The following is a 20,000-nucleotide window of genomic DNA, read 5'->3' as shown; positions in this document are numbered from 1 at the left end:
TTACAATCTCAGTAGGGGTCATCAGAGCTGCTTTTATGAGAGACACTTGGACTGTGTGTGTGTGTGTGTGTGTGTGTGTGTGTGTGTGTGTGTGTGTGTGTGGGTTGACAGGGCTGCTCCTGGGAGACTTGGACTGCATGTTAACAATCTCTCCCTGCCCTGTTCACATAGTCATTATGTTCCTTAATGAATTAATCATGGCCTTGATCATTAGTATCAGCTGTGTTAGACTAATTAATAGCAACTGGGAGTGTGTGTGTGTGTGTGTGTGTGTGTGTGTGTCTGCCTGCTTGTGTGCATGCTATTGAGTGTGTGCTGTTGTGTATGTTATCCTTGATGTTGACTGTTATGTGTTTGTTTTCGTAAAATCTTCTCAACTTAAATAAACAGATAAACTTTGGGAATCCAAGGTAGGCCTGTCTAAGGCCCATGGGAAATGTAGTCCTGGCTTAAGTGGTGATGCTGTTACTCATTACCCAATGAACTACAGGACCTACATATCACCCGTTGTTCAACACAATGCTTGGTTCTTTTGAAATATTTCAACGACTGGAGTAGCCAACAACTCAATTTGCCAAAATTGGATTTTAAATCTATCATTCCGCCACACACGTGCGCACACAGGGTTTAGTGGTAGCAGCAGCAGCCACATTTCTCAGGGTAGGACTGTACGTCAATTTCACAACCCAATCTCCTCGCCTGTCGCAGGCCAAATTGAGTTTGGCAAAGCCGCCCCGTAATCTCCCTCCTGTGGAAATCCATGCATTCTAATTAGCCGAGCAGCTCGCGGAGCTGTAAAATGTTGCTTTTGGGGCGCAAAAGAAATGAAGAAGCACATGAAAAGCTATAAAACTCACACACCAAGAACTGGGCACGAGGAGCTCTAAAGGCATTGTCTATTACACAGAGAGTGGCATGAAGTATTCAGAAGACCCTCAATCCATTATTAAATCAACCCTGCAGAGCGAGAGGACAGCGAGTGTTGTTGTGTCTTTAAGGGCCTAGGTGAGTGAACACCTTCACACGTTTGGGATGCAGACAAAGAGAATAGAACATTGTGCGAGTCTTACATGCTGAATTATATACCAACACTTCCTCAGTAAACACTGATCTAATTCAATCCTCCTGCTTTACGGATGGAACATTACCAGCCAAACATATGAGACCAACTCAGTATCAAATGTTATACTGTATGACTGAAATTTTAGAAATACATAGTTATATTGTCTTGTTGTGCGTGGAATATCGTGTAATGTGTTGTTTATCCATTGGTGTTGGTAAAAGTGGCTAGCAATGTTGCTGTGTTGCTAAAAACAAACGCTGTCGCAACAATAGCTTTCCTGGAGGTCGTCTATTGGCTCTCTGACTCTGACTGAACGTAAATGCAAACCGGGTTCCACAAGGAAGTTGCATCATTTCACGAGTTACGGGTTGTAACAAGCCATTACTGGTAGGCACGATCTGCTGCAGGGATTGTGGGTAATGCAGTTTTACCTCTGGGCTGGATGGTTTGGATGGGAAGCCCTCTGTGAGGGCCAGGGCCATGGCGTTGACTGCATGGGCCAGCTCCTGCTCCACCACCTTATGGCTCTTAGCTGCCTCGCGTATCCTGGGGAGAAAAGACGACAACAAGCAGTGATTATTGGAAAGATCATTTTATATTCTGTCTGCTTCCTTACTGCACACTCAAACAGGGGAAATATACATTAAGCTTCACATTCCAGGTACATCCTCATAGACCCAACACAATCACAACATGCATTGTTAACAATGTTTTTTTCTTCACATACAGACAACATCTGGACATACACATACACACACTCACACAACACACACACACACACACACACACACACACACACACACACACACACACACACACACATCCACACAACACACACACACACACACATCCACACACACAACAAACACACACACAAACACACAACACACACACAACACACACACACACACACACACACACACATCCACACACACACACACACCTGTTGATGAGTGTGTCGGCCACGATGCCGAGCTGCTGCACCTGGGCACACTCCTCCTCGCTGAGGTACTCCATGGACTGCTGGGAATTGAGGCGTGGCCGAGCCGAGCCGTAGCTGTCGCCCTTCTTCTTGTCCTCCCACGACTTCAGCGTGCTCTCAAAGTTCTGACCACCCCAGAAAAATGAAAATACTTCCTTTATTAAAAAACTCATTTCTCATGCACATGAAAAAGGGTCCCTTCTGAAGGGTGACCCACTTTGTTCAAAACTCATTTCTCTAATGTTTTATTACTAACTGTTTTAGTTTTAGTTTTATAACTCTTACTTTTATTGCTGTGTTATGTTATTGGTTTTTGACTGTAAAGCAGTACTCCTCTCCCCCTCTCCTCCTCCTCTCCTCTCCCTCTATCCTCCCTTCTCCACTCTCCTCAACTCCCTCTATCCTCCCTTCTCTCCTCTCCCCTCTCCCTCTATCCCCCCTTCTCTCCTCTCCTCCTCTCCTCCCTCTCCCTCCATCCCCCCTTCTCCTGTCTCCCTCCCTCCCTCCCTCCAGGGCAGCTGTGCAGTCTTGCAATAGAGCCGTTGCTGTGTCTTCTAAAGTAAAGGTTAAAGGGTGCTGCTGTCCCTGGATTGGAATTGGCCTGATTTGACTGTTTTTATTTCAGGAAAGGATGACGTTACAACACCATCCGGGGCTTTTGAGGTGTATGGGAGGGCCTCATCAGCGAGGGTCAACTGGGGCAAAAGTGAGGGGTTTATTATGGGTGGGTGGGCAGGAGAGGGGGCACCTTCACTACCAGGGGGTGTGCAGTGGGGACATGAAGGGTTTACATTTCTGGGGGTGTTTTTAGGGAGACAGGATTGTAGACTCAAGAATTGGGAGGGATTGTCGGAGAAGGTGGCTGCCAAGTTGTCTAAATGGAACTGGCTATTACCTGAGCTATCCTACAGGGGTAGGGTCCTGGTCACAAATAACCTGGCTGCTTCCACGTTATGGCACAAGCTCGCTGTACTGGAGCCCTCCAGACCAGATGGTTTCAAGAGGTGCAGAGAAAATGGGTGAACTTTTTCTGGTCTCCTTACAATACTATACTCTCTCTCCTCTCCCCCCCCCCCCTCTCCCTCTCTCCTCTCCTCCCCTCGCCTCGTGTCCAGTGTGAGTGGTGCTATACCCACCCTGTCTCTGGTGAGCATCTGGGCGCGGTTCTTGTGGACGATCTTGACGATCCCAGGGGGCTGAATCCAGGCCTCACCGTCCACCTGCACAGGTACGCCTTCATCACCCAGGATCGTGATCTTCACCTGCCGACACTGCAGCCACACACACCACCCGTTAGTGTGATACAGATGTGTGTGTGTGTGTGTGTGTGTGTGTGTGTGTGTGTGTGTGTGATTGTGTGTGTGTGAGTATGTGTGTGAGTGTGTATGTGTGAGAGTGTGTATGGAAGCGTGTGTGTGTGTGTGTGTGTGTGTGTGTGTGTGTGTGTGTGTGTGTGTGTGTGTGTACACGTGTGAACAGAAGGTAGAAAGAAAGTATGTATCTTTATCTATGTGAGTACTTATAAGTTCAATTATGCCTTTCTTTGCCTGTCTGCAATGTTGAATTACAGGGCCCAGTGCCACTGTTTCAATCAAGAAGTCGCTAACTACTGTATGCTCCAGGCACTTACTGTAGGGCAATTACAAATGGATGCTTTCTTGTACTCATTAAGCTAGACATAGACCATGACTATCTCTCTCTCTCTCTCTCTCTCTCTGTGTGTGAGTGTGAGTGTGTGTATGTGTGTGTGTGTGTGTGTGTGTGTGTGTGTGTGTGTCTGGATGTGTTTGTGTACAGCATGGCCCAGGATGCATACATCTGTGTATGTGTGTATGAGTATATGCTTACTGTTCTATGTGGTTGTTTGTCGTTCCGGTAACACTTTACTTGACGGGTGAGTTCATAACACATTCATAGCAGCTGTCATAAACTGCACATAAAGCATTCATGACTGTTTCATGAGACATGACTCAACATTAATACCAAACCTTTCATTAATGTGGAAGACAGAACGACGACAACTTGTCAAAATAAAAGTCCAACAATCGCAAAGGTAAACTAGCCTACATTTAGCTGACCCATATTTGTGTAACCTGGATACCATTCATTTAATCTCTCCAGCCTTTGTAAATATTTCATGAATATCTTATGAAGTCTACATCGAATGTCACTTTACTATACAAGTTGTGAAGTATTTGTAATCACTGAGTTTGACCCGTATTTGTGTAACCTGGAACGGTTGGACATTCCCAGTAGCAAAAGATGAGAAATCATCTGCAAAGGTTACATCATAAAACAAATACATTTTTATGAAACAAAAATGATTTGCTTGACCATGTTCTGTCTTTTTGGCACTAGAGTAGCCCATTGACTCAGATGTGACGTGATCAGGTAAGAGGTTTGGATCAAAAACGGCAATGCTGCTTTGTGATTGTTGGACTTTTATTTTGACAAGTTGTCGTCGTTCTGTCTTCCACATTCATGAAAGGTTTGGTATGAATGTTGAGTCATGTCTCATGAAACAGTCATGAATGCTTTATGTGCAGTTTATGACAGCTGCTATGAATGTGTTATGAACCCACCCGTCAAGTAAAGTGTTACCGTAGTTCCATATGAGGAATGATTTGTATTGCTATACAATATGTCTGTGTCTAGTTTAGTATGATGTGCATAATATGATCATCCACCAAATGGATTCTGACCTGTGTGTGTGTGTGTGTGTGTGTGTGTGTGTGTGTGTGTGTGTGTGTGTGTGTGTGTGTAATAGGAAAAATGAGGATCATGTTTGGTCATATTTCAAGATCATGTTTGACATTGTGTTTCTATCTAATTATATTTGATGTCATAGATCAATGTGCACTTATGATGTCACAGTATTGTGTGTGTGTGTGTGTGCATATATTTCTTGAGAGAGACGAGGCAGCAGATGAATATTGTGGTCACACAGATGTGTGTGTGTGTGTGTGTGTGTGTGTGAGAACGAGAGAGCGAGATCCCATGCCTGTGCGATGCGGTGGTGCTGTAGGTTGATGACCCGAGACACGGCCATCTGCATGCTTCCGAACACGGCCACCACCTCTAGCTTCTTATCATCAAACGACGGCGCTCCGAAATTCTACAAGACCAAAAAATACCCCATTTACATCAACACATATCCACAACATTTTTCAATCCTCTATTTAAAGATGCACACCTCATTTTCTCTTTACGTAATACATATTAAACAAATCTTAATGGACTTAGGGATGCAAAAACAGTTTTCTCTTTACGTAATACATATTAAACAAGTCTTAATGGACTTAGGGATGCAAAAACAGTTTTCTCTTTACGTAATACATATTAAACAAATCTTTACGTAATACATATTAAACAAATCTTTACGTAATACATATTAAACAAATCTTTACGTAATACATATTAAACAAATCTTAATGGACAGTTGAGTCCACAAGTATGCAAAAATTACATTAAAAAAATTACAATTGTTTATTTTGTCAGTCCTCTGTAATTTCTATTAAACTGCCGTGGGGTTATTTTTTATTAAATGAAAATAAATCAAATACAAAGATACATAAACATATTTCTGTAAATGTATCACAATTCAACTTCAGTGGTTTTGCATCTGAACCTTTCATTTGTTCTTTATCTCATTCTAAAGGGAACCGTAGCAGGACTGGTAGAAATGAAGAGACGTGGTTGTAAGTGTATCTGTAAGTGTAACTGTTGAACTATGCAGACTTTGCTATCAGCTATCTAGCCTTTGCTCCAGCACAGGTTCATGGCCTGGATTCGTTTCCCCCATGTGTGCTTAAAATAGACGCTGGTGAAAGCTTTGTTATCTCCCTTTTCGGTTCGGTCTCCATAATTCATGAAACGAGGAAGCGGACACGCAGGTACATGATCCTGCCGGTGATGGATGGTGTAGGTTACCGCGGCAACCCATCGATAGGGCCAGGAGATTAAGCACCGGAGCACGCAGAAAAAGAACATGGGACTGACCAGAGCAGCTAGACTTTAATCAAGTGTGTGTGTGTGTGTGTGTGTGTGTGTGTGTGTGTGTGTGTGTGTGTGTGTGTGTCTGTGTGTGTGTGTGTGTGTGTGTGTGTGTGTGTGTGTGTGTGTGTGTGTGTGTCTGTGTGTATGTGTGTGTGTGTGTGTGTGTGTGTATGTGTGTGTGTGTGTGTGTGTGTGTGTGTGTGTGTGTGTGTGTGTGTGTGTGTATGTATGTGTGTGTGTGTATGTGTATAATGGAGGAGGAAATGTCTCCGTATGTGAGTTATGTTCCCCAGGTAGTTAGTATGCTTGGCAGATCCTAGTGGCGCTTGAGATCTGTGACCACAGTAAAGTAACATCTGGGCCTCTTTCCAACCCACTGTTTGACTTTCCCTGCTTCCTGTATTATTCTCCTGTATTATTCTCCGTTTCAACACTCACAGGTTGAAGAGAGGCTAGGTCCTTTTTTCAGCAGATTTAATCATGCGGTAAATTCATTTAATTTCAGTGTAAAAACAAACTGAACAACGTTTGAATGAGTATAATACAGGTTTCACTCATTATGAACATATGCAATATTCTTATACACATACACTCGGTGGTGTAGTCTAGTTAGGTGTTAGTGGTATTGGGATGTAGCAGTTAGCTGCAGTGGGTATACTGGGATCAACCCCAATTGTTAATATGTATCCTTGCCTATATTAAATCGGTATACTAAGATGGTGATGCTTTCTAAATGGGTATACTACATAGTCCTGTGTATCACGTAGACCACACCACTGCATACACTGCAGTATATATGTGCTATCAGATAGTATGTATGGTATGTTCTCCATAGTATAACTCGTAAACAAGAAGGACCTCTGCAGTGACTCACGTTGTCCTCCTTGGTGCCACCCCAAAAGTTGATGCCCCCTGCATAGCTGGGGATGTTCAACACAGCCAGACCCTGAAGACTGGGCAAGGACATGGCCACTCCATCACACTGAGGAGAGAGAGAGAGAGAGAGAGAGAGAGAGAGAGAGAGAGAGAGAGAGAGAGAGAGAGAGAGAGAGAATGAGGTTAAGCGATGAAATGAAGTAGAGATAAAGAAGAGAGTGTGAAAGACAAAAAGGGAGGGGGAGATGCAGAATGAGATAGATAGAGGTAAAGAAAGAGGAGATGGAGAGAGATTAAGAGAAGAAGAGAGAGAGAGAGAGAGAGAGAGAGAGAGAGAGAGAGAGAGAAATAAGGACAGGAAAGAAGCATGGAAAACATTTCGACAAACAGATGAAAAAGACAGAGTGTAAGAGAATATAATGAGGAGGGTGGGTTGGAAAAAGAGAGATGGAGACAGAGAGAGAGAGAGAGAGAAAAACGATAGTGACCAAAGGAGAGAGAGAACTAAAAGCATAAGCAGTCAGTGTACTGTACGTCTGCTTTTCTGACAGCCATTAATTAAAACAAATGAGTCTCTGCTCTGCTGGTTAACACTCATTATAGAAAATCATTACAGTTTTTCTCAGTCGCTTTGGTGCTTTTCTCAGATCAGAATGAAAATTCTCATAACTATTAGCTCAACCTCCACAACATTTAGCCATTTGTGACCATCATAGTAGCAATTTCTCCTTCCTCTGAACAAATTGCAAATGCTTTTGGACATGTATCAGTTGCTTTCAAACAATTATCTGCTGTTTTTTAACATTATCATTTGCTTATGTTGTGTCAGTCAAAATGAACTATACTTATGGATACTGAATAGTCGTTCCCAATAAAACTAATAGTCTTCATTTCATTGCTTGAGTCATTACATACAAAATTGGTGAACTAGTTATCAAATTTTGTCACAATGCTGTAGAATTGCAAAGAGCATACAGTAAAAATGTACGTAATTCAGTGTTGTGTACTCACTTACTCCCCTAACTACAGCAATGTGTAACTTTACTATAGTTTTCAAATGGCTGTACAAGTACTGTATAGTGCTGTCTTGAGCATGTTCAGGTAGTGTCACCGAGTTCTGACCTTTTTTTGCATTGGAAAACACTGAGAGAACTGTCATAATGAAAACATGACAAAGCCATTTGACTATCTTGTTCATAAACGATGGTGTCAAGACTTCTCATTTTGATGACACTGACAGTTTCATTGACATGAATACCTGCTTTTGAGGAATGGACTATCCATTTTGAGCAAGTGACGTGCTTTTGCAGGTCATCCACTAGGTTTTGCAGTTTGCACTAATTGTTTTGAGAAATGCACTAACTGCTGTGCAAATGTTAATAGTGATGTGAGAATAGCACCAAAGCGACTGAGAAAAACTGTAACACTGGCTTGCACACGCTCCCTAGCCACATTGCCTTGGTAATCTTCCACTTACAGGGCAAAAGGACAGCCGAACCAACATAAACTACAACTGATAACATATCTGAACTACATCTTGGCCCAGGTTTAGATGCTGAGGACGTCACTCTGAACTGAGAAACCCACAGATGTTCCTCTCTGGCAATGTTTCCTATGGTTTACTGGTAATGATATGGACTGCGCTTGGTATGAAAAGATAAAGATCAGCTCTTCATTCCTGAGCAAGATTATATGGGGACAGACTGTCATAACCCAAGATACGCACGCACGCACGCACACACACACACACACACACACACACACACACACACACACACACACACACACACACACACACACACACACACACACACACACTCTCTCTCTCTCTATCTCTCTCACCTCCAACTGAACTCTCTGTTCCAGATTCTTGTAGGTCTTCTGCACCAGTTCTTTGGTCCCCAGGACGCCGTACCACATCATGTTTTTAGTGCGACTGCTGTTAAGAGTCAAAACGTGCATGAGAGTGCATTAAGGAGGAGATAGAGAGATGATATAGAGAGGGAGAGGGAGAGAGAAGCCCCGTATGTAACGGAGTGTAACCTGGTCAGTGAATTAGCTAGGCATGACTAGAAGTAGTTGGGGCATGTGTCTGCTCAAAGTGGTTAAGATGCTGAACAGGTCATTGCTAGCCTGGGTAAACTCAGATGAGCCTGTTAGCAAATCTGAATTGAATTGGTCTGGGTTTATCCAGGCAAGGGAATTTCATCAAATGCATTGACTAGGTGTGTGCTTTTGTGTGTTTGTCTGAGACCCATTCTGATACACACAGGTTCTGTCTTAGAAACAGCTGTTATGAAGGCGCTGGGTTTGTACAGTACCTGAACAGGTGATTTTTCTTACTTTAGACACAATAAATGCATTGACTAAGCATGTGCTTTTGTGTGTTTGCTTGCCTCTCTACTCATTCTGATGTACACAGGTCTTAGAGACAGCTGTTATGTCTGCCGGTTCAGTCGGTTTGAAGAGGTGAATATGATGTACAGGTGACTTCCTTATTTTAGACACACCAAATACATTGACTAGAAGCATTGACTCGCCATGTGTTTTGTGTGTTTGTGTGTCTCTCTACTCATTCCTGATGCACACATGTTCTGTCCCAGAAACAGATGTTATGAGGGTGCTGGGTTGGCCAGCAGCATGGGTACCTGCACTTTTTGGGGTGCTCATCCCTCTTGTTGTTGAACTCCAGGGAGATTTTGGCATCCAGCCCGATCCCAAAGTAGTTGTTCATCACACACTTCTCAGTGCAGAGTCTGAAGAACCGAGACAGGGGAGAATGTGAGAATGCATAGAACATGAATAAGGTATCTGTGGAAACTGACTGAGTGTCCTTAGTGTGGCAGCACCTTGTGCTACCAGTTGAACTAAGATCAGGATGGCAAAGCTGATATGTGTGCTCTGCTCTGTCATCTACAGGCATTAAGTGCAGCCATTATGTGATAGAAAGAGACATCGATCGATGATGTCCATCCTTACACAGAGTCCTCGGAGAAGGACACAGCACTGAAGCTCTCCGACTTCTCCAGGGTGATGGGCGTCGGAAAGGTGGGACTCATGCAGCCCTGACCTGCACAGGTCAAAGGTTAAAGTTCAGGGGTTAGTTAGTTGTTGTTAGTGTAGGAAGAGCAAACAAACATTATCTCTGCTTGTGCCAGTAACTCATTCATGAGGAACTCAGTGGTGACATGCATGGCAGAGGAAGAATGCTACAGAGTGCCATTTGAATGCCACTGAATGCCACACAGGCCTTTACTAGAATTCGGAAGCGGAAGCCTGGAACCGGAATGGCGTCATTCTGTTCCTCCGTGTTCCATGGCAGTGCAGGAATTGCGGCTGTACTCACGCGTGTCGGCCTCCTTGAGTTCCTCGCTGCCCTGTCGCTTGATGGAGGAGCAGGAGGACATGCGCTGCACCTGGGTGTGCCTGTTCTGCTCGTCCACCACTGACCGACAGAGCCCAGGACAGAGAGCAAGATGGAGGAAGGGAACAAGAGAGGAGAGAAGTAGAGAGAAAGAGAGAGAGAGATGAAGAGAAAGAGTAATGACATATTAGGATTGGGTAAATCTATTTAGATGTGTCACAATTAATGGAAAACTGTTCTTGACTCAAAAAAGCTCTCTCTGTGAGCACAAGAATTTCAATGTACTTTTACGGTCAAGTAAGTTACATAGCAAATAGCATTAAAGTATGTCTGTCTGTCTGTCTGTCTGTCTGTGTATCTATCTAAATGGCACCACTGTTCTCCTTGATCCGATATCTGAGGAAATCTGTGAAACCAATCTTATCTCTGTTCATGTATTCGTGTATACTACTTTAGTTTTAGTATGCATATATTTAGCATGATCAGAAAGTACAGAGTGTTATGTAAGGGTTAACAGTCTCTCTGATGTGATGTCAGTGGGTACCTTTCTAGGCCTGCTCGATGATCTGCCACAGGGTGCTGTTCAGGCTGCAGGCCCTCAGCGGTCACTCACCACCCACTTTAACTATATGCTCTCTATCTCTCTCTATCTCTCTATCTTTCTCTCTCTCTCTCTCTCTCTCTCTCTCTCTCTCTCTCTCTATCTCTCTCTCTCTGTCTGTCTGTCTGTCTGTCTGTCTGTCGTTCTGTGTGCCTGTGCACTGACGCAGCAGTGCCTGGAGTGATGTGATGGTGAAGTGTGGTGTTGGCAGTGTGGGTACCTTTCTCGGCCTGCTCGATGATCTGGCGCAGGGCCTTTTTCAGGCTGTTGGCCCTGAGCATCAGCTGCTCGCGGCTCCTGAAGGGTCCGGGCACCCCGGGGCCGTCGCCGGGCGAGTCGCCCGAGGAGGAGTGGCCACCGTCCGCGTCTTCGCCCTCGGAGCGCGGCGACATGGAGCCCGTGGGCACCAGCTGGGCATCGGCCTCCTCGCTCAGGGCCTTCACCAGCAAGTCCAGCTTCTCATTCAGCATGGCACACTGCAGGGGGGAGAAAATCGATTTGTTTACGCTCATTATGTTTTTATTAGTGATGACATTAAATATATTATTTTTGGATGTGCGTGATTAAACCATGCTTTTTTGATAACATTATTCCACCTCTCTCTCTCTCTCTCTCTCTCTCAGTTCAATTCAAAGGCTTTATTGACATGACAAAATATGTGAAGAGAGGGAGAGGGAGGTGAGTGAGAGAGAGAGAGAGATAGATAGATAGAGAGAGAGAGAGAGAGAGAGAGAGAGAGAGAGAGAGAGAGAGAGAGAGAGAGAGAGAGAGAGAGAGAGAGAGAGAGAATGTAATCAGTCTATTAAGACAGAGTTAGAGAGCCTTACACTTATTGCTTTGGTAACAAGTTCATTTATTCACACCAATAACGTAGCATTTGCTTTGATTTGACTTGATTTGATGAAGGGCTCTCTTGTACAGCGGGAGAGGGAGAGAGGGAGAGATAGAGGACAAGAAGTCTCTCTGTGAGTGTGGGGGGAAGTGATCTTGGAGTGCTGGGTTGGGTTTGCCACATCTACACACACATCAGACACGACACACTTTATTAGAGTAGGTTGGAAGGAAACTTGAGTGAAGGGTTGGAGTGAAGCTACCAGAAGCCATCATCACACTGACTGAACAAATAATCTAGGAGCTCACATAACCCTGTTAACCTCCACCTTCAGTTCATGCAGGTAATGTACTATTCCACCTGTGACCTTATCAAGCATGCATGGTGCTATAGTATGTGCTTGCCATAACAGCCATCAGGCCTGTTGAATATGAGTCTTAAAGTTCTTATTCTTCTTTCCTATTGCTGTTTAATTTTCCATGTCAGTCATCAGGTCTGTTGAATATGAGTCTTAAAATGTTATTCTTCTTTCCTATTGCTGTAATCGGTTTCCTTTTTCTAATCACTTCCATGTGTTCTATTCACTTTCACTTCAGTCACCCAAAACAAAGTGGTTGAGGTGGATTCTGTTCTAAAGCTATCCGATGCCATGTTCATACATCTGGTTGTTGGCAGTCTGTATTATGCTGTGTGAATCACATGTCCAAACCCATCTGTTTCTCTTTAATTTCACAGTAATTAAAATAATAATGGGAGAAAAGCACTGACAAGTGACAACCCATTGTTGTGTTCCTCAACTGAGTCATTATCCTCGACATCAGGCTCGTTGTAAATGAATCAACACGTTGTCATACTGTGTTATCTTAATTAAATAACAAACTGCCAGCTTATCATACACCTTCCCGAAGTGTTTCTGTCCAAGCGTCTTACTGTAGAAGTGTAATAAATGCATCATAAACGCTAACGGGTTGTGTCATGTTGTTGGCTTTGTGCCTTTCGTTAGTGTTAAGTGTGGTGATGTAACCCAGCAGATGCAATGAGGAAAAACAGAGTTTACTTCAGACTTATGTGTTTGATCTGGCGGGGGCTGAGGGAGAGAGAGAGAGAGAGAGAGGGAGAGAGAGAGAGAGAGATAGGGAGAGAGAGAAGAGGGAGAGAGAGGGGAGACAGAGAAGAGGGGGAGAGTGAGAGAAAGGGAAGAAAGAGGGAGAGAGAGAAGAGAGAGAGAAGAGAGGAGAGAGAGAGAGGATAGGAGAGGGGGAGGGAGAGAGAAGAGAGGAGAGAGAGAGAGAGAGAGGAAAGAGAGAGGGAGAGAGAGAAGAGAGAGAGAGAGAAGAGAGGGAGGGAGAGGAAGAGGGAGGGAGAGGAAGCTAATAAACGAATAATGACATTAAAGAGTAAACAATATTATCCCTTTTCTCACCCACGACTTTTAGCCCACCAGCTCCAAAAGGAATACCAGTTACACAATATTTTACATAACCTTCCAAAACAAATACACACACACTTCCCTCTTTCTCTCTCTCACACACATATAGATGGACACAATCATAAACACAAACGCTCTATGGCTATGGGTTACACACATCAGCCCTTATGGCTTATGCCTACCTAGATTAACTCAAACACACTCTCTCTCTCACACAAATTGTAATAGACAATTTCAGTAACAGACAAACACTAGCCTGTGAAACCACCACTTTGAGAGTCTCAGGCTATCTGGTCGAAATGGTCGAAATGCAGCATCCACACACTTGTATGGTAATTTTCTGGGCTGTTATGCACCTACACACACACACACACACACACACACACACACAGTCACATCTTTCAGTATCTCTCTCATTTTTGTCCCTCTCTCTCTCTCTCACACACACACACACACACACACACACACACACACACACACACACACACACACACACACACACACACACACACACACACACACACAAACACATGCACACAGATGCATTAAGCAAGCACTCCTACTGGCCTTATGCAACCCTACCTTTTTAGCCATGGCGTCCGCCTCCTCACGATTCTCTGCTGCCTGCTCATAGGCTTTGCCCACCTCCGCCACAAAGTCATTCACCGTCCCACACAGAAACCTGCCCCGGGCACAGAGAGAGAGAGGGAGAGGGAGAGAGAGGGAGAGAGAGAGAGAGAGAGAGAGAGAGAGAGATAGAGAGAGATAGAGGGGGGGCGAAATACAGAAAAGAAGATAAAGAAATAGAGAGGGAAAGAAAGAGTAGGGAGATGGAGAGAAGGAAAGGAAGAGAGAGAGAGAGAGAGAGAGAGAGAGAGAGGGAGAGAGAGGGAGCATAAATGCACAAAAAACACAGAATGCATAAAAGCATAAAAGCAGGACTTGATGACAGATGAGAGGAGGTGGGCATATACTCTACTTCCTGCAGTAGCACTTATGCAAATGATATACGCCGATATCAACCCAGCACTGCAGAGAAATGGGACAGTTTGTCTTCACTATAAACATGACATCTATGATTTGCCAAGGGAACCATGTTCTCTTCTAGATTCCGTCTGAGAACCCTTTTCGGTTCCCATTAGGAAGTGTACTGTGTCCTGAGCCCCAAGCACCCTCCCAGCTGATGCCACTTTTAGGATCACTAAGTACCTCCTTCAAAGGAACTAAATTCTTCCCTTTAACCAAAACGTCTCTTACGAGGATGTCTCATGCTACTTTAACTTCAGACGGTCTGCTTTGAACTCTGACAGACCATTTTTTCTCAATGTTTGTGTTTCAACATAGTGCTTTGATTGATTTCAGAAACAAAGCATCTGATAGTTCCAATACGGGCCATGGTTTTCCCAGGCTAAAACGTTTATATAATAAAAGTGAAACGTTACAACCGCAAGAAAATCAGAACAGCAGGAAATAAAACGCGAGCCATCATCTGCTATTTAAAGAAGATTTTCAGGCTGCAGTGAGCTTACTTGGCGGAGGAAATGACATCACTGTGCTTGTCTGAGTCCAGTATTTTGGTGAGGTGAGAGACCACGGAGTCTGCATACTGCGTCATCTGGACCTGGAGGTGGTCAAGTCAGGGTCAATAAGGCTCAATCAACAGAAGGGGATGCCCACTACCAAGTCAACATGATGGGCTCCAATTTGTATGCTAGGTTAAGCATACCACCAAGTCTAATTAAAGCCAACTTAATAACTAGGCGAAATCCATCTGTTAATTTTACTTTTAAGCCATTTTAAGGCCATGAAGGGAATTGCTTCATGAAATAAACTTCTGAATGTATAGTTTAGAGGGACAGAGAAGAGATTAGTCTAATAAGCTGCTGGAGTGTGTCTTTAAGTCATACTAAGAGAGAGGGTGAAGCTGGTTGAGAATGAGAGGGCAGAAACTTCAGACCTGTAGAGGAGTCTCCTGAGGATCGTCCTCCTTTACTATGGCTGGGGCATTCTTAGTGGGCACCTCATAGGTCATTATACTCCACCTGGATAGAGAGAGAGAGAGAGAGAGAGAGAGAAAGAGGGAGACAGAGAGAGAGAGAGAGCGAGAGAAAGAGGGAGAGAGAGAGAATGAGAGAAAGAGATAGTGAGAGAGAGAGAGAGAGAGAGGGAGAGAGAGAAAGAGATAGTGAGAGAGAGAGAGAGAGAGAGGGGCGAAAGAGAGAGAGAGGGAGAAAGAGAGAGGGAGAGAGAGGGAGAAAGAGAAAGGGAGAGAGAGAGAGGGAGGGGAAGATATATGGGGGGGTGAGAGTGAGACTCTACTGTATCTCCCACTGTTGATAATGAATGTGAAACTAAATTCATTGAGCCGCCCAGGTGAGTCAGATGCACTCTTTGGCACTCAGTGGACCGGGCTAAACATTTGCACAAATTTCTTCTTCTTATTCTACTTCTTAATATTAGTTTAATTTGAAAATGAACTGAGTAACTTCTGCAAACAATGTTTTGGTCTGCAGACCTTCGCCAGGTTATCTATATTCAGTAAATATTTAATCGACCTTTGGTCTTTTCCAACACACCTAATAGGTTCAGTGGAACCTAGTGAAAATGAAAATCTGTCCCACCATAGTGAGATCATAATTCCCTGCACTGCTATCCTCCAGGACTCGGGAGGGGAGCTGTGAGCCTGTGTTCCCCGCCATAGGAGCCCCGCGGCTGGGTTACCTGTCCAGCATCTTGGTGGTGGCCCTCTCCAGCTTCTCCAGGATCTGCAGCAGCTGGGCGTCGTCATCACACAGGCCGCCCCAGCCCAGCACGCGGGCCAGGTCATTCCCAGTGCCCAGGGGAAGGACTCCCAGCTGGCACTGTAACACACACACACACACACACATACACACACACACACGCACACACACACACACACACACACACATGGTACACATGACACACACACACACGCACGCACACACACACACACACACGGTACACATGACACACACACACACACACACACACACAGAGTGCGCACACACATGACACACAGACACACACACACACACACACAGAGAGAGAGAGAGAGAGAGAGAGAGAGAGAGAGAGAGAGAGAGAGATTTACTTACTTACTGTTAACCTTCTTATAGAGTCAAGGAAAGTCACATTTTCACGGGTATGTTCTCTGACAGAGCGCATTTAAACATCACAGCTGCATATTTTACATCCAATTAGCCTCAAAAACAGGAGGCATTCACACAAGTGTGTGTGTGTGTGCGTGTGTGTGTGTGCATTCAAACTAGAGTGTGAAAAGCCAATCAGCTCAAGCGTGTGTCTGGCAACTTGAATTGTTTACGCGCTAGTTGGTGTTTGTTTTTGGTTTGGTTAAAGTGTGAATCAACAACAACAACAACAACAGCAAGCATTGGCAGGCGGCCTGTTCAAAGCTTTAATTGAGCAAGCCGTTCCAGCAAGCAAAGGAGCCATGAAATGGTGTGATAGTGTTGGTGTGCGCACGTCTGTGACAAAGCCGATACTGCTTCAGGGACAGGTTCACAAGGCTGGGTGAAACACTGGTGATCTTGCACTGATGAAGGTCTGAGGAACCGAAACGTTTGTACATCACCTCACTGGGTAGCATATTTGTTTGATGGATTAAACACTTCGTTTATTTATTTTTCAACGGCAAATAATGGTGTGCGAGTTTTTTCCTTGGTTGTTACGTTGCCCAAAACTAACGCACCCGCACGGCCTTGAGTAATTCGCGCGAGACCCTACCTGTCTAACCTGAAACACTGGTGATCACATTTTTTCACGTCACAAATTACATTTACAGAGGCAGACATTCCGGGTTCAGAAAATAAAAGTCCTGCCAAGTATTTGATCCAACCATTTAGTAAACCAGCTCATCCTAATTAACAGCCAGGTAGATCAGGGGCCGGTTCCCCGATAACGCTCACTCTTAGCGCGCTAAGAAGACTCAAAAGATATATCTTACCAAAGTTGTTTATGTTCCTAAGTGTGTTCCCCGAAGTGTCCCTTAGGAAGCTTCTTAACACGCTGCCTCTTACGTTCGACGTTACAAAGGCGCTGTCCCAAGTGAAGGTGCTGAATTAGTTGACATCGATTGCTCAGGAATCGATTTTCTACTTCACGTGAAGGTGCATGACGGCGTTAAGAAACACAACACGTTCTATGCAAATGAAACATTCCTCAAATTATTCCAGTAACATTTATTTTAACATAGTTTAAGTTATCAGTAAAATATAAACTATTAACTAAATTATCAAATTGTCAGTAATATGTTCACACGATATGTTGTGACTGGTAGACTAACCGGGTAGGCCTATCCCTCGCTAATCATCCACCCTCCTTATCCCGTTGTGCCACTTGTGCCGCTTCTTGATATGGGTTTAACAACTTCTTAAAATGATGTAATACACTTTTATATTAATGGTAAGGTACCTTACAATTATAATTGATTGGCAAGCAGCTGCAGTTACTTCTGTTTAATGCGGTATTGATAGATAGATAGATACTTTATTGATCCCCAGGGGAAATTCAAGGTTCAAATAAAAAAAAAAAAGCCATTTGTTAATGTTTTCAATAAAAAGCAACCTATCTACAATGAACAGAGAGAGATTTAGATACAGTATGGTGGGGAAGCAACGTAAAAAAAGGGCACCAAGCTTCTCGTCAGAGGAACTTGAAGTTTTGCTGGACGAGGTGAGCTTGCGCAAGGTGACACCGTTTTCCAGCTTTCGGAATAACTTGTGCAACAGCAACAAAAAAGAGCTATGGAGCGACATGGACTACACAGTGTTTTTGATTCAATACAAGGACACGTTGGATCGCTGCCATAGGCCTAGTTGGTCGCTTACTGGACACCATCATGCTTACCCATTTATAGATCTTAGCCATTTAGAGGCAAATTCTTTGCCAGCTTTTAATTATCAAAAGTGATTGCCAATTTGAACGCTTTAATGACATTACGAAATAGCCTAGGCTAATTACCACCATATTAGTTCTGATACCAAATAAAGTAAACTTCATAAATAGGCCTGCATCCATTGCGAACATATTTTATTAGTCTTAAAATATCCATAACATAAAATCATCGTTGAGCCACAACATTGTCAACATACTGTCGGCCTACCATAGTTTGACTTGCACTGCGCTGCGCTGATTTCTAAAGACTGCTGCACAGTGGTGGCGACTAGCGTCTTGAGAGCTCAAACAACGCTAAGAGAGAGCTACGAATGGTCCAGACCAACCTTACGAAAGTGTGACTTACAGAAGATATACTTAGCGTACGAACGTGTCGGGAATCGTGCCATAACGTTAAGAGATAGGTTAAGGAATAGGTTAAGAACTACTTAGCGATAAGAACGTTTTGGGGAACCGGCCCCAGATCATTAGTGATATCACCTGTGTTAAGTGCACAGGTAGAAAGAATATATGGCAGGACTTTTTACTTTCTGGAACTGGGATGTCCCCCTCTTCATTTGCATGATTTTTACATAAGCTGGGAGTTGTACAATACAAATAATAATTTTAAAAATCACATCAGTCAATCAGTCATCAAGTCAGTTATGGCTGTTAAGGCCATGTTCGAAGGAAAACAAATGTTCCACTTTGTATCACACACACACACACACACCTGTTTATGGAGTCCTAGTTTGTCCAGTTCAGAAAGAACCCACCCAACACTTCCGTCTCCCCCACATACTATGACACGGAACGTCACAAACTTCTGGAAGAGTCGCAATCTGCAGGAAACAATAGAACACAGCTCTGTGTTAGCAGGGAACATAGTTCTGTGTAAGCAGGGAGCACAACAGAAACACAACAGAACACAGTTCTGTGTTAGCAGTGAACACTAGAACACATCTATATGTTAGCAGGAAACACAACAGAAGGGAGCATGCCTATGTTCCCACAGCCCTATGTTCCCATAGACTAAACCTAAAACCTAAACCTAAACCTAAACCTAACCCTAACCTAGAAATGTGGGAACGTAGGGCTGTGGGACCATTGGGCACATTGAGCACACATACACACACACACACACACACACACACACACACAAACACACACACACACACACACACACACACACACACACACACACACACACACACACGTACTCACCTGAAACACAGAGACATTCACACTCACAGCCACACATACACCCAACACCACTCTCAGTCCCTCCACAAACAAACACACACACACACACACACACACACACACACACACACACACACACACAGACACACACACACTGTCCCTCTGCGTCCCCTACCCGAGCTGCGGTCCTCCGTTCATCAGGTCGAACACCTGGGCGGGGTTCAGCAGCTGTTTGAACTTGCGCAGGAACTTGACCCCCTGGTTGTCTCCGCTCTTAGAGTTGACCAGGACCAGCAATGGGCTGGAGCAGGCTGGACTACCGGCCTTCCAGAAGCCTGGGGTGGGGTCGAAAGGGGAGTACAGACAGTGATGAGGGAAGCGCAATATACTCCTTTTTAACTGTATTCTATTTATTGATGTGTGTATGTTATGTGTTAGATAAATAGTGCTGTAGATGTCTGGTTCAATGTTTGTGTTGTGGATTACGTATGTGTCAACATGCCTGTCTAAGTATTTTTTGAAGTGTGTATTTAAATGTTTGCCATGGATGGTGATGTTTATAAAGATGTGCGTATTTTGCTAATGTCATCCAACGGTTGCTGAGTGACATTCGAATGAGTTGACGGTCATATTCAAAATTAAGAGACCATCAATTATGACCATCAACTCATTTGAATGTCATTCAGCAACCGTAGGATGACATCAGCAAAATGTGCAGTGGTCTCTTATTTTTTTTCCAA

At 44.0% G+C, this 20,000-nt stretch overlaps 1 protein-coding gene across 8 annotated transcripts in view; it reads right to left on the bottom strand.

The window, feature by feature from the left end:
* The window catches only part of LOC143127262 (diacylglycerol kinase delta), a 77,571-nt gene that overhangs the window by 9,717 nt on the left and 47,854 nt on the right, over positions 1–20,000 (bottom strand). For all 8 annotated transcript variants that reach the window (XR_012987559.1, XM_076288632.1, XM_076288637.1 and 5 more), the window contains 16 exons: positions 19,436–19,595; positions 18,791–18,899; positions 15,865–16,004; positions 15,101–15,185; positions 14,673–14,764; positions 13,726–13,825; positions 11,103–11,358; positions 10,264–10,362; positions 9,897–9,987; positions 9,566–9,673; positions 8,760–8,856; positions 6,916–7,023; positions 5,047–5,160; positions 3,182–3,316; positions 2,007–2,170; positions 1,495–1,609 (listed from right to left, as the gene is read on the bottom strand). Coding sequence is in view for 7 of the 8 variants with exons in the window: in XM_076288632.1 (XP_076144747.1) it covers positions 1,495–1,609; positions 2,007–2,170; positions 3,182–3,316; positions 5,047–5,160; positions 6,916–7,023; positions 8,760–8,856; positions 9,566–9,673; positions 9,897–9,987; positions 10,264–10,362; positions 11,103–11,358; positions 13,726–13,825; positions 14,673–14,764; positions 15,101–15,185; positions 15,865–16,004; positions 18,791–18,899; positions 19,436–19,595 (1,973 nt within the window). In the remaining variant the exon portion in view is untranslated. The remainder of the gene's footprint in view (positions 1–1,494; positions 1,610–2,006; positions 2,171–3,181; positions 3,317–5,046; positions 5,161–6,915; positions 7,024–8,759; positions 8,857–9,565; positions 9,674–9,896; positions 9,988–10,263; positions 10,363–11,102; positions 11,359–13,725; positions 13,826–14,672; positions 14,765–15,100; positions 15,186–15,864; positions 16,005–18,790; positions 18,900–19,435; positions 19,596–20,000) is intronic.

Source organism: Alosa pseudoharengus, unplaced genomic scaffold (genome assembly GCF_046254945.1).
Source record: "Alosa pseudoharengus isolate Yale_2024_CS ecotype anadromous, Long Island Sound unplaced genomic scaffold, YU_APseudo_1.1 YU_APseudo_1.1_scf_17, whole genome shotgun sequence".
Lineage (NCBI taxonomy): Eukaryota > Metazoa > Chordata > Actinopteri > Clupeiformes > Clupeidae > Alosa > Alosa pseudoharengus.
The sequence above is the reverse complement of the archived record's forward strand: the minus strand, read 5'-3'. Positions and strand labels throughout refer to the sequence as shown.